The sequence below is a fragment of the Theropithecus gelada genome, chromosome 14, assembly GCF_003255815.1.
Source record: "Theropithecus gelada isolate Dixy chromosome 14, Tgel_1.0, whole genome shotgun sequence".
In the NCBI taxonomy this organism is placed as follows: Eukaryota; Metazoa; Chordata; class Mammalia; order Primates; family Cercopithecidae; genus Theropithecus; species Theropithecus gelada.
Window position 1 is genome coordinate 3,390,802 of NC_037682.1, and position 16,554 is coordinate 3,407,355.

At 59.9% G+C, this 16,554-nt stretch overlaps 1 protein-coding gene across 5 annotated transcripts in view; it reads right to left on the minus strand.

Annotated features, from left to right (window-relative positions):
* OSBPL5 (oxysterol binding protein like 5) overlaps nt 1-16,554 on the minus strand; it is an 80,085-nt gene that overhangs the window by 34,777 nt on the left and 28,754 nt on the right. For all 5 annotated transcript variants that reach the window (XM_025357004.1, XM_025357006.1, XM_025357007.1 and 2 more), the window contains exons 2-5: nt 7,618-7,774; nt 5,116-5,198; nt 861-941; nt 525-626 (exon numbers count right to left, since the gene is read on the minus strand). In XM_025357004.1, the coding sequence (XP_025212789.1) occupies nt 525-626; nt 861-941; nt 5,116-5,198; nt 7,618-7,774 (423 nt within the window). The remainder of the gene's footprint in view (nt 1-524; nt 627-860; nt 942-5,115; nt 5,199-7,617; nt 7,775-16,554) is intronic.

Sequence of the window (16,554 nt, forward strand, 5' to 3'; positions counted from 1 at the left end):
GGGCCAGGGCTCTGCAGACACCAGGGCCGGGCACAGTTATCTGGTATGCGCTGCCCAGCAGCCTTCGAGTTGGGTAGTTTTACCTCCACTGTGCGCAAGGGGAAATGGAGGCTCAGAGGCTGAGTGAATGGCCATGGTCTCCGTGAGGTCTGAGCACAGGACACCCCGCCCCGATGTGGGGTCCTCCCCCGGAAGCCGCAGCAATGCCTCCCTCCCCAGTGCCCTCCACCCACTGGCCAGGCCCTACCGTATTCAGAAATGGGGCCTTTGCAGACATAATCAGGTGAAGATGGGGCTACCCTGGAGTAAGGTGGTCCTAATTCCTACCACCGGTGTCCTTATAGAAAGGGGGAGACAGGTGGATAAGGAAAGGCCGCATGAGGATGGAGCAGAGGCTGCAGTGATGCGGCTGGATGCAGGGAAGTGAATTTCCATGGTTTCAGGCCACCCCACTTGTGGTCCTTTGCTATGGCAGCAGCATGCTGACCCGTGTCCTGGGTGGCCAGAGGCCGGGTGTCACCTACCTTCAGGCTGTCGGCCATGATGACCACGCTGGGGTCTGTCAGAGCGCTGAGCAGCTGCCGTGTGGCACGCTTCTTCTCCTGCCGGTAGTTCTCCTTCTGCGCCTGGGCCCAGGGCACCCGCGGTGGGTCATGGGAGAAGGCACCGAGCTGCCCCAGGTCCTCCCACCGTCCGGCCCAGTGGGGGATCCAGGGGCAGGGGAGGAAGCGGGGGGCGTGGAGGCGACCAGGTGTGGTTTGTCCCCCTCCTTTTGACAGGTGGGGAGGGTGATTTCCCTGGCTCAGGTGGCCATCGGTCTGACAATGACACGGCTGCACCCTCCCCGGGCCTGGACTCACCTTGAGAGTCTCCTTCTTGGTGACCCTGGCAGTGGGGGACACACATTCCTTGTCTGACCCGTTGCACAGCCTGTACTCGGCCTACAAGAGAGAGGTGGGTATGGCGGACCGGGCACAGGGGCCGGCCCAGGGCTAGGAGCCCAGGTTGGCCTGATGCCAAGGATATGAGGGGCAGAGGTCAGAGAAGGGTGCTCTGCTCCCCTCCCACCTGGCACCCTCTGTCCCCCCGACCAGAACTTCCAGGGCTGCCATGGGGGATGGAAGAACAAGGGTGGCTGACAAGAGCCCCTCCATGGGCGCATACCAGTGACCGGGGGAGACCCATCTTCCTCGGGGCACATGCTGGGATGCGGCAGGGCGGTCAGGAAGGAGGGACATGTGGGGACATCAGGGTCCAGGGCTGACTTTCCATGGGTCTGACTGAGCCCTGAGGGACGGTCCTCTTTGAGGGGACACCTGGGAGGCCTCTGAGGAAGGCAGTCAGGGAGCCAGAGGGTGGAGTTGGCAGAAGGGGAGCTCGGCGGTAGCCACGAGATGGTGGTAACAAGCACTCAGGCTGGGTCTCTGGGGACCAGCCTTGCATCCACCGAAAAGAACAGCTTCCCTGCCTTGTCTTCCCTGCACGGTACCCAGCATGGCTGCTCCTTGGCCACTGCATGTGCCCAGCTCTGGGCAGGGCCAATGTGCTGGGGGGGGTGTGTAGTGTAGGTGCCCACCCCATCCCTTGGGAGCCAAGGCGTCACTGTCCAGGCCCGAACCTGAGTCCAACACGTGGCTGACTGCACGGGCCCAGGGCAGCAGTCCCAAGATCTTGGAGGCAGAAGGGGCCATGGTTCTTCTATAGATGGGGAACCTGAGGCCAGGTAGGGGGGTAGTTGGGACACAGAACCAGGTCTAAAGGCTGTAGGCTGGGGACAACAAGCTACGACCTGAATCCTGCCTGCTGCTTCCTTCCATGTGGTCTGCAAGCTAAGAACAGCTTCCACAGTTTTAATCAGTTGAAAAAAAAATCACAAGAATATTTTGTGAGATGTGAAAATTATATGAAATTCAAATGAGGAGTCCATAAATAAGGTTTTCTTGGCACACCGCCAGGCGATCTGGCACGCATTGTCTGTAGCTGTTCTCGCGCTTGGATGGCTGCACCGAGAACCTGGAACGGAGCCTGCGCCATGGCAGGGCCTAAATGCTGTCTGGCCTTTTCCAGAGAAAGCGTGCCCGCCCTGCCCTGCTCTGGCTGGGCATCTGTGGGTGCTCAGCACTTTCCAGGGGAGCCTCCAGTGCAAGGAAAGCCTCCCTCAGGCCTCCTCGTGGCTGGAAGCCCAGGACGCTGGGGACTGCCCACCACCCCAATCATGATGGTGCTAAGTACAGAGCTAAAGCCTTGTCTGCTGGGGCACCAGGTCCTGTTCGGGTGCTGCCTGTATTCATCCCCTTCATTCTGCAGCCAAGCATGAGGTGGGGCCGGTTATGGTCCCTATTTTATTTCTGTGCCTGGGAAATCAAGGCACAGAGAAGTGAAGAGCTAGCAAGGGGCAGGGCATGGAACCATTCCAAGGACTGGCAGTCCTGGCAGCACTGGGAGCCAGGCTTGGCCTTAGGCACTGAGGTTAGAAAGTAAAGATGCCAGTGTCCTGCTCTTTCAGGGAGAGACAGACCAGCCACCAGCACGCAGAGGCGGGAGGAGCCAGGGGTCAGGTGAGTGCTGCGGTTCTGCAGTCCTGTGCGTGGATGTAAGCACATTAGATCCCACAGCTCAGATCATCATTGTTACTATCAGCATTGTGCAGAGGAAGAGCCTACACACAGAGAGGTTCAGAAACCTGCCCAAGGACACACAGCTAATAAGGAGCTGAGCTGGGACTGAACCCAGGCAGTGTCACTCCAGTGTGGCACTTTCTTAACCAAGTCAGAGCATTCAGGATCACAAGAAAAGGGCACAAGACGGGGCGCCTGGAGGGCTCTGACTTGGAAGCAGTCTTTGGGCTGATGATGAGTAATAAGGAGGAGGCAGATCTGAGTGACGAGGCATGTGCCAGACCCTGGCCAGGTGACAGGTCTCCAGGGACCCAGGCTGGCAGAGAAGGTGTCCTAAGTTGCCCTCCTGGGAGTCCCCTGAGCTACAGTCTTGTTCACGATGCCCTTAGTTACCTTGGCACATGCTGTTCCCAGCCTGGAATGCTTTTCCCTGTGGCTGGGTAGCCCCTGCTCCTTTCTTTCTCCCTGAGCTGCTTCCCCAGAAGTAGGACAGCTCATATCCCTGCTGGCACAGGTCCTGGTGACACATACCACCCTTGGCCCGCCCAGGACTTTTGCAATACAGTCACACAGCCGTTTCTGTGGTGAACTGATGATTGTGTATGGCTCCTACCAGTGGAGGGTTCTACCCTACTGCCCATTCACACTGGCAGCTGGGGGCTTAGCAAGCATCTCGAATGAATGGATGGATGGATGGATGCATGGATGCACGAACCTGCTGCCAATTCCCCTCTGCCCAGTCTCCCACTAGATGCAGCTGAATGGAGCTGTGCTTGTTTGAGGTAACAGGGGAAAATAGAGGCAAGACTGTGGGGCATGGGATGGAGCACTTGCAACCCCTGCTCCCCAAATGGGCAGGACCCTTGGGGTCTGGTCACTGCAGCCCCTGCAGCCCCAGCATTGCAGAGAGTGCCTGCCCACTCCTCCTTCCTGCAGACCAGGTGGGTACCAGGCACGCCAGGTCCTCTGCTCACTCCTCAGTGCTACTGTGCATCAGTGCACGGTGCCACAAGGAGGCACCTGAGAGATGAGAAGTGCTGCTCAGAACCGTGAACTTCAGTCTGACCAGAACTTTGCAACCTATGAAAATTCCTTAAAAATATAATTTAGAGGCCAGGCGTGGTGGCTCACACCTGTAATCCCAGCACTTTGGGAGGCCGAGGCGGGCGGATCACGAGGTCAGGAGATCGAGACCATCCTGGCTAACACGGTGAAACCCCGTCTCTACTAAAAATACAAAAAACTAGCCGGGCGTGGTGGCGGGCGCCTGTAGTCCCAGCTACTCAGGAGGCTGAGGCAGGAGAATGGCGTGAACCCGGGAAGCAGAGCTTGCAGTGAGCTGAGATCATGCCACTGCACTCCAGCCTGGGCAACAGAGTGAGACTCCGTCTCAAAAAAAAAAAAAAAAGAAAAAAAAAAAATATATATATATATATATATATATAATTTAGAACAACCTACAAAATGGGAGGAAGTAGTCGCAAACCATGTATCAGATAAGGACCTCGTATCCAGAGCGTGTAAAGAACTCTTGCAGCTCAGCAACGAAAAGGCAAACATCCCATTCCCAAAACGGACAAAGAACTGGAATAGACATTTCTCCAAACAGGACATACAAATGGCCGACAGGTGCATGAAGATGTTCAATGTTACCAGTCATTAGAGATGCCAACTGAAGCCGCAGTGAGATGCCACTTCATACCCACTGGGAGAGCTATACAAATAATGCCAAAAAGAACAAACCACGCCTGTAATCCCAGCACTTTGGGAGGCTGAGGTGAGTGGATCATGAGGTCAGGAGATCGAGACCATCCTGGCTAATATGGTGAAACCCGTCTCTACTAAAAATACAAAACATTGGCCGGGCGTGGTGGCGAGCCCCTATAGCCCCAGCTACTCGGGAGGCTTAGGCAGGAGAATGGTGTGAACCCGGGAGGCGGAGCTTGAAGTGAGCCAAGATCGTGCCACTGCACTCCAGCCTGGGTGACAGAGGGCGACTCCGCCTCAAAAAAAAAAAAAAAAAGAAAAGAACAAATCAGAAAATAGCAAGTGTTGGTGAGGATGTGAGGAACTGGAGCCCTTGTGCACTGTGTGGGTGGCCATGTAAGATGGTGCAGCCGCTGGGAAAGGAGTTTGGCAGTTCCTCCCAAAGTTAAACCAGAGAATTTTGAGAATTCTATATTATCACGGAATTACCATGTGACCTAGCAATTCCACTCTAGGTTTATACCCGAGAGAACTGAAAACTGATACTCAAATACACGTGCACACATGTTCACAGAAGCATTTTTCATGACAGCTATACGGTGAAAACAGCCCAAATATCCATCAGCAGCCCTCCCGGAGCAGCACAGTCTGGGATTGCGAGCTGTTTCCCCAGAACAGGCTGGAATGGTAGGCTCAGCTGGACGCCCTGCTGTCCTTTTTCCCCAGCCATTTCTTGCTGTTCCCAGGGCCAGGCTCTGGCTCATGGATCCCCCCATACCCAGGCTCTTACCGGTGGCACCTTCGTGGCAGAGCTTGGGGTCGGTGGCCCTTCATCCCTGGGCAGCGGCGGGCCATTGGGCTCCATGTCCTTCCCTGCAAGAGAGCAGTGGGAGTGAGGACCCAGGCATGGTGGGCGGGCCGGGCTTCTCAGGCTGGTTGCCTGGTGTGCTGCAGGCGAGGGGTGGGTGTGGACGGCCTGGGAGGGGCAGGAAGCCAGCCGGAGGTGGTAGCAGGAACAGGACACTGCCTGAGAGGTGTAATAAACGCCAGCAAGCGTCACTGTGGGAGGGACCCAGGAGATCTGGCAGGGCCTCCAGGACCTACAGGGAGGAAGCTGGGACAGAAGCTGGTAGGAACCGGTGCCCTGGGCCTGCTGTGGTGTGCAATTTGCGTTCTGTTAAGGCCAGAGTCCCCAGTTTTCAGACAAAGAACGTGACATCCAGTCTCAAAGGCACACGGCAGGTTTGGGGCCCCTGGACTGTGCATCCCTCTGGCCGGGGCTCTTGCTGGGAGCTCTTGCTGGCAGGTGGTCAGTCCTATCTGTCATCCCACCCTGGCAGGCTGGGTAAGGAGGGAGAGGCGAGGGAGGGAGACCTGAGGTGTCTGCGTTTGCTCCTGGGGGAAATGGCCTCCCCTTTCCTGGCTCTGTTTGCTTTAGCGCCAGGTTCCCAAGGTACGATTTATGGACAGGAGGAAGGAGGGCATGGCTGCAGGAGAGGCCTGAGGCCTGAGGCCTGCCCAGTAGGGCCACTTCCGCTGCTTTCTGTGGCTGGTGGGTGAGGGTTGACTGCCCCGGTCCCTGGCACTGAGACTTGGAGGGGCTGAGGGCTGCAGTGAGCCCCATCCTGCCTAGGCCACAGGCGACAGGCCAGCAATAGGCTGGGTGTACGGACAGACGCCACAGACCAGCTGGAAGGCCTGGGGTCTACAGCCGTCCTTCCCTGACAGCCCTGGGCAGGGACTGGGTGGGGACGAAGAACGGAAAAGCCAGAACAGTGACCTGAGGAAGTGGTTCTGTCCAAAGGTCCTGGACTGTGGCCACTCACAGTCACAGGACATCGCTGCCCCTGGCTGGCGGTGGCTGCTCCCCCACCCGGGGCAGCCTCTGCTTCCCCATCTGCAGGGTGCCACGCGCCTGACCCGGAGTGCTGGAGGGAGGCCAGCAGGGGCACTGTTTCCTCTGGTGCTTTCTCATAGGGTTCTGGGGCCTTGGCCTGTGGCCGCTAGCAAACTACTTCCCATGTGGATGCTGCCTCCTGGCCGGGAGGACTCAAAGACGGGGGCCCTAGGAGCATTCAAAGGGACAGGGTGCAGGTGCCCTGGGCAGGGGGAGGCCAGCACTGGTCCTTCTCTTCGCAGCCTGTCCACACCCACCCCACTCCCCTGGCCCGGGACCTGCTGCCTCTGTTCCTCGGAGAAGGCCCTTCCCAGCCCACGTTCTGCACCGCCTGGGCCAGCTGCTCTGCAGTCCGAGTCCCTCGGAAACTGACCAGCAGCTGGGACCGGGCCCTTCCTCCCCACCCCCGACTCTGCAAGTGCTTCTAAGGCTCCGGCCAGGGTGAACGTGACAGCAGAGAATAAAAGGTGTGGGATTTACCTCGTCGGGTGTCGAGTGCCCCTGCCTGCCACAGGACCTTCAGCAAGGCCACCTCTACGCTGGGACTCGGTTTTTCCATCTATTGGATGGGACTTTGGCTGTGACCATCCACACGCCCCTTGAGCCTGGATGGTGGGTCTGCCCAATGCTCTCCCACTCCCCCCAGGGCAGAACAGATGACCATGGCCAGGCAGGGCTGGGGCTCCCACTTCCTCCGCCCCAAAGCAGGCAGTGGGAGGAGCAAGGGCGGAGCTGGGGAGAGGACCTCCAGGGAGGTGCCAGCCCCTACCTCCTACTCTCAGGGGAACAGGGGAGGAAGGGCTGGGTTTTCTGGGGGACAGCAGTCACAGCCCAAGGGGCAGGGGTTGTGAATAGTTAGGTGCCAGGGAGGGGCCTGGAGCGTGGCAGCATTGGCGGGCAGAGGTTCTGAGTCTGTGTGCTGGGTGCTTTATCCACAATTGCATGAAGGCAGACCTGGTTCCAATGGTTCCCTCCCAGAACCCAGGACCCGTGTGTAGCTGGGAGTCGGTACTAATATTGTCCCGTTTTACAGATCAGTCAACTGAGGCCGAGAGAGGTCAAGTTGCTGGCCTGGGGTTACCCTGCCAGGACTGGGGCTCAGGCCACCTGTCCCTGGAGCCTGTTTTGGGATGACTGCACTACATAATTCCCAAAGCCTGGGCTGTGGGAGTCCCCTCCTCAACCAGATGGGCTTCACCTGGCCCCACAGGTCAAGCCAAGAAGCCGTATTACCTGGCCCTCTACCAAGCTATCAACCCTTTGATCATGAAACCTGCACAGTCCCCAGCATGGAGGCTGTGGACCTCGAGGGGCACGGAGGGGTTGGGCCACCTGGGGTCACCCCACCGGGCCCAAGCTGGGGGCCAGGATGCCCTGCCCGCGGCCGGCACTGACCTGGGCTGAGTGGGTAGAGCTCATTGTCTCCGCAGAGGAGCAGGTTCCGGGTGAGCTTCCGGGGGTCGACTTTCTGAGGGGTGGAGGAAGGCGGACACAGGGAGAAGCGGCGCCGGAGGAAGGCCTCCTCCTTCATGCTGTGGGCACTCGGGGGCTTCTGGAAGGAAGCAAGGAGGGGCAGCAGGAGGTCACCGCCTGGGAAGGGGCTTCAGAGCCACGTGGTGGGGGTGCCCCTGGCTGAGAAGTCCCGGTCTCAGGGGACTTCTGAGGCAGGGTGAGGAAGGCCTGGGCCCTGGGAGCCTGGTCGTGGGTGGTCGGCCAGGGCAGCCCAGCTCAGGAGAATGGCTTTGGCTGGTGCCAGCGCTTTCCAGGCCTGGCAGGAGGGCTGGACGGAGCCCTGGTCAGAGAGGCTCATCAGCACCCTCAGAAGACGTCCTTCTCAGAACCCCCACCCCAGGTTCTGTGAGACCCTGGCCGCAGCCAAGCAGACCCACCTGGGGACACAGGTTTTTCCTCCCGCATTTCCCTCCCACGTGACAGCGCTCTGTGGTGGGGAGGGGTCTAGAGCTTGTCTGCCCATGGAGAAGACGCAGCGGGGTGAGACCAGGTGGCCCCTGAGCACCAGGGAGTGGCTGGCATGGCGCTGGGCAGTCCGGGAGCCTGGCCTGTCGTCCACCTAAGGGTCCCAGGAGTGCCTCTGGTCAAGCCCGCCTGATGCTTGGGTACCCCAATGGTTTCAGTTGCACCCACATGCACCCCAGCAAGAGAGGGAGCTCTGGGCGCTCACAGCCAGGCACATCTGCGTCCACGCCCAGCCCAAGACGTTGCATTCCCAGTGGGAGCTTCCTCCCTGCTTCACAAAAGAGGGAGGCCCCACAGCCGGACCCTGACACCCACCTGCCTCACTCTCCCAGCCCCATCCACTGGCAGACCTGCCTTTCCCCTGTGGGTTCAGAAGCGGGTTTCTCGTCTCCTCCCCTGGAAGGAGGTTGGTTGTGGACAACAGGCGGTCCCCTCTGTCCTGCTCCCCCACACTTCTACCCCTAGCAGTGCTGGGCCAAGCAGAGGATAACTGATTGCAGTCATGCCTTTGCAGGCACTTGAAGTTGACGGCGCCAAATCCACCGAGGTCTCAGCCCATTTTACAGATGAGAAAATCATGGCTCAGGGAATGGAAGACCCCACCCTGTAATCGTGACCTGATAGGGGTTGGCAGAGCATCCTCTCCAGCTCCTAATCTTGTGTCCACTTCCTAAGGACGAGCTCCTTAAAAACTACTGGTCGATTTTCCTCCTTTCCCAATTTTCTGGGGCTGCTTCCTGCCGCCTCTGGGCAGGCCAGTAGCATCCTGCCAAGCCCGGGACAAAGGCCTCGATTTCTCTCATGGCCCTGGGCTTTGCTGGGCGGGGTCTCAGACACACAGAGCCTTTCCTGCTGTGCCTTCAGGAGTGGGCTGGGTGGTTCAGGGTGTCTGTAGTCCTGGGGGCTTCTGTCCACCACCCCAGAGCCCCCTCTTTGCCCCCAGTCCCGAAGTCAGAGGTGGGAGGGGCTCCAAGGCTGCAGCCAGGCTGGGCCAGCCCCTCCCTCACCCGACACCTGGCTCGGCTCGTGACCTTGGCCATCTTACACACAAGGAAGCTGGTTTCAGAGAGGCTGGAGTTTTGGCCCAGGTCACAGAGCTAACCCGTCCTTGAGCCAGGTGCAACCGATCCTAAAACCCGGCTGCTGAGCATCTGCCCACTCAGTGTCTCAGCTCGGCTCAGCGAACCTGCGAACCTGCCGCAGGGAAGTGGGCGGGTGAGAAGTCCTGCCCCTACTTGTCAATCACAACAAACATGTCCTACCTGCCCAGGTGCGGCTCAGGCTGGGAACCAGCAGCTGAGCGGAGGCCGGGCTTACTCACTCAGCCAGCTGAGATTTTCCGAGCACCCAGGCTGGGCTGGGCACTGGGCAGCCAATGTGTCAGCAGCGATTCTGCTCTCAGGACCCACAGAGAGCCCCGGGATGTCCCAGGCAGTGTGGTGACAGTGATGCCCAGGTAGGTCTCCCTCACTCAGAACCTCCTGAGGCAGGGAGAGGGGCTCACAACCTAGCCTCAGCTGCCCTGTCTGGCTGGCTGCTCCAGCTCCACCTGGGCCAAGGTGCAGAGGGCATAGGGATCTTGGTGCCTTTCTGCTCAGACACCCCACATGCCTTCTCCCAGCACCAGTGACAGCCGGTGGGACTTCTTAGTCTGTGAGCACCATCATCCACTCATCTACACACCACACTCTCCCACTCCCTTGTATCCCTCCATCTATACACACATGTCTTCCCTTCCAGGCATCCATCCATCCATCCATCCATCCACCCACCCACACATCCATCCACCCACTCATCCATTCATCCTCCCAGGCATCCATCCATCCATCCACCATCTTCCCATCCATCCATCCATCCATCCACCCATTCATCCATCCATCCGTCCATCCACCCACCCACTCATCCATCCATCCTCCCATCCATCCACCCACCAAACCATCCATCCATCCATCCATCCTCCCAGGCATCCATCCTCCCATCCATCCACCCACCCACATACCCTCCCTCCCTTTCAGGCATCCATCCATCCTCCTGTCCAACTGTCTGTCCATCCATCCATCCACCCACCCACCTGCCACCCCTTTCTCCCTCCACGAAGCTTTCCAGCCAGTCAGTTGACCAGCCTGATTCCGCCTTCCTTTCCATTTACCTCACACTCAGACACATCTGAGGTGGTATTCAAATAATGACTGAAACACTGATACGGAGCACTCACCAATCCAGACGTACCAGGGACTATCACTCTGTGTGCCAACAACCCCAGACCAGTGTCCAGTGCCCTGTGCTCTGCAGACCACCTCTGACCCACTCAGACAGGGTGGGCAGCAGCTCGTATCACAAGGCATCCTGGTCTGTGGAGCCCTTCTGGAGTCCCCCATTCATTGGACCTCCTGATGCCCTACAGCTGAGAGGTGCCAGCTCAGTGCCCCCATATGGTCACCTGATGGGGAGGTGTTTTGTTCATGTTAAAGGCCACATCTCCCCAGTGGCTTCACATGGCATTTAGAACAAATCCAGTCTCATCTCCTCCCTGTTCCCCAAGCCCTCCCTGCCACCCTATTCCCCAGCCCACTCTGGCGCCCACTCTGCTCCAGCCACACTGGCCCCTTTATGCTCCCGTTCCTGCTGAATGTGCCCGCCCACCGTCTCCACACGGCCAGGTCCTCCTCAAATTCCACTCTCAGCTTCCATGTCACTTCCCAGAGGCTTGGCCACTCTGGGAGTCAATTCGGATTCTCCACGTAACACTGGGAGTCCTTGGAGGGCTCCACATTGCACTTCTTTGTTCTTTGCACACTCTCTTCTCCCAACAGATGCAGCGCAGGTGAGGGGTGGCAGGGTCTGATCATGGCTCTGTCCCAGCAGCCAGGGCAGGGATATGCGGCAGGTGCTTCCCGTGTTTGGATTCACACAGGCTGCCTGTCACGTGTCACACGGCTCCGGGGTGGAGACCCTGGGTGGTGTGTGGCAGGCCCTCCCCAGTGGAGGTGCCTGGGGCGCCCGTCTGCCTCCCCACTGTTCCTGACATCTCCAGATCAGGGCAGAGTCCTCAGAGAGGTGAGCAGGGTTAGTTTCAGGGCTGATTTCCACTGGAACCCTAGTGAGGTTCCCATCCCCCTGCCACCTGCCACACCAGGTGTTGCCTAAGGAATAACGGACAGTTGGCATCTGCAGGGTGTGAGCTGCTGAGGCCCTCTCGGCGCTGGCAGGACTTTCATCCACGGCAGTGAAAGCTGAAGGCTGGGAGCCCCAGGGAGCACAGCCCCCCATGGGAACCCCCCGTGAAGGGAGGGAGAGAGGGAAAGGATGGGTGGACAAGGAAACAGACATGCTGGCTGAGGCAGCAGCAACCTGGGATCCCACTCAAGCTGGGAAACACAAAACGCCTGCAATCGCCACTGGCCTGCACTGCCTGCGGGGAAGCCCCGGGCCAGGCTCCAGCGACCAAGGACTCCAGGTGGACCCTCTGGGCCCAGCCCTCAGGATTCTGCCTGCCTGAGGCCACCCAGGGTTGATGTGGGGGTCTCTCTCAGCGGCCTCCATTCCCTGGGGGGCTGGCCCGTCCCTGATGCCAGCAGCACCTTCACCCCTAGAGCCCCCAGTGACTATCTGCTCATCTGTACACAGCTGGGCCTCAGCCTGCAGTTGTCAAACCCTTTTCCACCACTGTGCACGGTGCTGTGTCCACCTCCAGCTGTGGTCTCACCCTGCCCCCACAGTCCTGAAGTCCAAGTGCAGGAGGGACGCTGTGAGTCCTGGGAGGAAGGAGCCCAGGAGTGCCCCTCCCACGGCGAGACTGTCCCTGGGGCCAGAGAAGAAGTGTGGGCAATTCCAGTCTGAAAGGTCATGTTTCTGCCTGGTGGGGTCCCAGCCCCAAGACCCCAAGGTCCACTAAGGAGGCTTACTCTGGAGGCCAGGCCAGGAGGCCAGGGAACAGGGAGTGGCTGGGGAAGAAGGCAGGGCTTGGTGGGTGGGGGGGTCACTAAATGTATGTGGTCCCCAGTGCCCAGCTCTGGCCAAGCCTGGGAGGATGGAAGGGTGCAGGCCTGGAGCTCAGCAGGAAACAGGCAGGTGACAGGTGGGCCTGGAAGCCACCACCTGACCCCAAGTCCACATCAGCCACGACCCTCCTCTGCAGCTTCCATTCCTGGGGGGCCTGAGGAAATTTCCTCTTCCAACGTCATGTCAGGTGCTGAGTCGCCTTGTGGGCCTCCTGCTGGTCACCAGACAGGACAGGAAGGGCCTCCTTCTCTCCTCCAGGGGCCCTGTGTTTGCCACTGTAGCCATCCGCTGGCCACCCAGCAGGCACGACTCCCAGCGTGGGGGGTCGCGTGTGCCCCCAGGAAGCAATTCTCCAAGTGCCCCTTGCCTGGGGCAGTGCCAGGTTTTGTTCAGCTGTTGGGCAGACCTAGTGACCAGGGTGGGGGCCACTCTTCCTAGTCCAGAGTGAGCCAGGCCCACTCCCCAGCCTGTGAAGTCTCACGGTGAGGCAGGGCTGGCCTCCCAGCCCCTCCTCCTGCTGGCCCCTGGCCCATCCCAGGTGGCTGCCCTGCCCAGCCGCTCTTCTCAGTCACAACTTTGTGCCACTTTGTGCCTCTTTGGGCCTTTTGGAAAGGAGGGAGGGGGGCACCAAAAGGGAACACTTTGGATTTGGGTTGGGCTGGAGACCCGCTGTCCACTGAAAGAACGGGCTCTGAGCAGAGCCTCCTCTGCCATATAGCGGGATGGGCTGGGGAGCCCACAGGGGCTGCCTGAGTGGGTCTCCTCAGAGGTCTGCTGGGACTTGGGGGTGGGGTAAGGGTGATCCTGTGACCCAGAGAGGGGCTGAGGCTGAGGGTCGGGGAGGGGTGAGTGTGGGTGCCAGATGCAGGTCAGTGGGCAGAGCCAACCACCAGCCTCCCGCTCATGGTCCCACTAGGCTGGAGAGGGAACGCGGGAGAAGGTTGGCCCACAGAAGGCCCCCCTTTCTCTGCACCCCAGCCCCCGAGCTGGGCTTTTGCTTCTGCCTGGCCCTCTGCAGGGGACTCCTCCTTCTTCCTTGGAGACCCAGCCCCTTTGTCCAGGAACCTTTCCCCTGCTGTCGGTCCTCAGGAGCAGCAGACTGCCCCCGCCCATCTCTTTGGACCTGAAGTGCACCGTGGCAGTGCTTCCCTTTGGCCCAGGTGGGTTCCCCTTAGCTGAGCCTGGCTGGGCTGGGCAGGGCTGTGCTTCCGCTGAGGGGACACAGGCCCAGCTCTGGACTCAGTCGGGTGGGGTACACACAGGGGCCAATGCTGCATCTCTAGAATGAATTCGCTCATAGCTGGAAGGGGGCTTGAGAGACGTTGGAGCTGCTAAGGGCCAGGGAACGTTCTGGAGGGCCAGGGAGTAAGTGGGACAGAGAGCCAGAACCGTGGCAGCCAGGCAGAGGCCACTCCTGAGGCCCTCCTCAGGGCCTCCTCAGGGTAGGCAGGGATGGGTGGCCCTTCCAGGTCCTCTCCTGAGACCCCAGCATCCTCCTCCAGGCCAGCCCCAGACTCCCACCCCTGCCTGTGCCCAGGGCTGCAGAATGCCCAGGCCAGGCGGACATGTGGGGCTCTTGGGGACTGCAGGTGGCCGTGATGGTGTTGTGCAGCTGCTGCACTCCTGAGACCACAGCGAAGACACCACCTCGTGGTGGCAGCGCCTGGGGGCCGCCCTGCCCGCGGCAGGGTCCCACCCATGCCCAGAGCCACTGCTTGACCGCCCTTCCTGTTAACCACAGGCACCTTCTGGTCCCCTCCTCATGGCTCCCACTTCCTCCTGCCCTGCTGAGTTTCCTGGGCCACCTAGGAGTTGCGGAGGGGACAGAGGCGAGGGCACAGGAAGGAAGTGAGCTCTGACACTGGGCTGACCACCCCTCCACAACCCCCACTGCGTAGGCTGCAGCACGCTCTTCCTTCCGTTTCTCATGCGGGGCACGAAAGACCCCTCCCATCACTGGGGGACAAGAGGTCCCATGTGGTGCCAGCCCAGAGCAGGTGGGGAGGGACAGGTCAGGTTGCCTCCACCTGGCCAGCCCTGTGTCCCAGAGGATGCTCGCCTCCGGACACCCGGGGAGGGGCCATGCTCTCTGACCCCACGCCACGGCCAGCTGTTTGGCAGCATGGGGCCCAGGCCCCTCGGGGTCCCCACCCAGAGCCAGTGCACATGGCCCCCCTGCCTCCCCTAGCTGCCTTCCCAGCAGTTATCTGGCCTCCAAAGTGCTCCCCACCCCCTGCCTCCCAGACGCTCGCCTTCAGGCTGGGATAAAGGGATTTTTGTAAAGAAAGGTCACTGGCGCCTTGTCGGGCCACACAGAGCCGTCAGCTGGGACCACACTCAGCTGAACCTCGGCCGGGGCAGACACTGCCTCTGCTCTGGGAAAGGCTGAAGCTCTGAGAAGGAATCCAACTGAGTCCTGGACTCACTCTGCATCCTCCGTGTGCCCAATTCCTCCCCTGTCCTCCTGCAGAGGCCCAGGGACCAAAGAGCTGGGGAAAAGGGCTCAGCCCTGCCTCCAATGGCTGTGTGGCCTCAGCTGGCCACATTCATCTCTCGGGCCCTGTTTGTAAATCAGGGCCTGCTCTGAGTCAGGGAGATGATGTCCCAAGCCCACAGGAGGCCCTGGGGAAGGCGCCTGCAGAGGTGAGTGTGAGCCCAGACCCAGCCCCCTCCATGCCTGCGTGGCCTCCTCACCCACGGCCCAGAGTGACAGGGCTGGGCTGAGCTGCACGGGGGCAGAGAGGAGGCTCAGCCGCTGGGGTGCTCCATCAGTTGGCAGGGGCCAGAAAAGCAGGAGCTCGCAGTCAGCCTTCAGCAGCAGCATCTGGCACAGATACTTCTGCCTAAACCAGATAGATTCTCATTCAAGACTGCGGGGGGTGGAAATGCTCTGAAATCACAAGGATAAAGGAATGTAAGCCCACATGCTTGGTTCTTCACACATGGGATGGAGAGGTCAGTGGGTCCCAAGGAAGGATAGCAGCCATCAGTTAAAGGACAGCAGCCATCATGTCAACACCACACAGTTGCATTCCAGAAACTTACTAAGGTCCCAGTGCAAGTGACCATGAAGATCCTGCTGTGAGCAAACCACCCAGGCCTCCTGAGTCACCCCATGGAGACCACCACAGCAGCAGATGCCCTCCCTGAGAGCAGACAGCAGCACAAGGGACCAGGCTGCTGTGTCTGGGTGGACCGAATGCCTAGTGCTAATGTGGGCAGCCTGCCCACCCCTGCAGGAGCAGCAGCCTCTTCGGAGAGCCGTGGCATGCACTTCAGCTGTGGCAGCTGGGCCCTGGGGGGCTTGGGACAGGGGCTTTCCCAGTACATCTGCTGCACTGATGGACCTTAAAGCCCCCAGGCCCTCCTGGATGTTCTATCCCATCTGATATGATTCTCAGAACGCTCGCAAGGTACGGGGAGCAGGGGTCATCATCACATTTTAAAGACGCAGTGGGCCGGGTGTGGTGGCTCACACCTGTAATTCCAACACTTTGGGAGGCTGAGGCGGGGAGATCGCTTGAGCCCAGAAGATCGAGATCGCCTGGGCAACATAGCGAGATCCTGTCTCTACAAAAATAAAAAAATTAGCTGGTTGTGGTGGCACATGCCTGTGGTCCCAGCTACTAGAGAGGCTGAGGTGGGAGGATGGGTGGAGCCTGGGAGGTCGAGGCTGCTGTGAGCTGTGGTCAAGTCACTGCACTCAGCCTGGGTTTCAAAGTGAGACCCCCATCACACACACACACATATGAAGAAGAAACTGGGGCCCCAAGAGGAGAAACGGCCCATCCAAGGTCTCGTGGGCCACACCGTGCCTGGGATCCCCTCAAAGGAGCACAGCTCAAGCCCCAAATGCACTTTGGAGATAGCAGAGGAGGTGACGGGGGAGGGCAGGCCTCCTTCTGGGAAACATTTCTCAGAGGCAGCCATGGAGTGGTTGGACCTCAAGAGGGGCGTATGAAGTGGCCTGCCCTGCTGAGGATGCTGCTTCGAGCCATGCCTGCGTGTTCTCCGGGCTGCCTCAGCCAAGTCCTGTGCCTGTGGGCCCGGCCAGGCCAGCCCGTCCCCGGCCCTGTCCACCTGTCCTCCTGATTGACACCAGGCCACTGAAGGCTCAGAGCAGCTACCGGGTCAGCTGGTGTTAGTACCCCGACCCCACACCCCCGTAGCCGATCACTCCACCAGCCCTAGGAAGCCCTGGCCATGGGGGCCGGGCTGGGCGTGGTCCCTGAGGCAGGCCTGGCCCCACCAGGTCCCAGCCAGACCCAGCACCCCTGTCCCAACTGAAAAGAGACTGATTTTCAGTTGCAAGCTGCAGCCAGGTGGCAGCAGGGGTCCGCCGGGGAGCGGGTA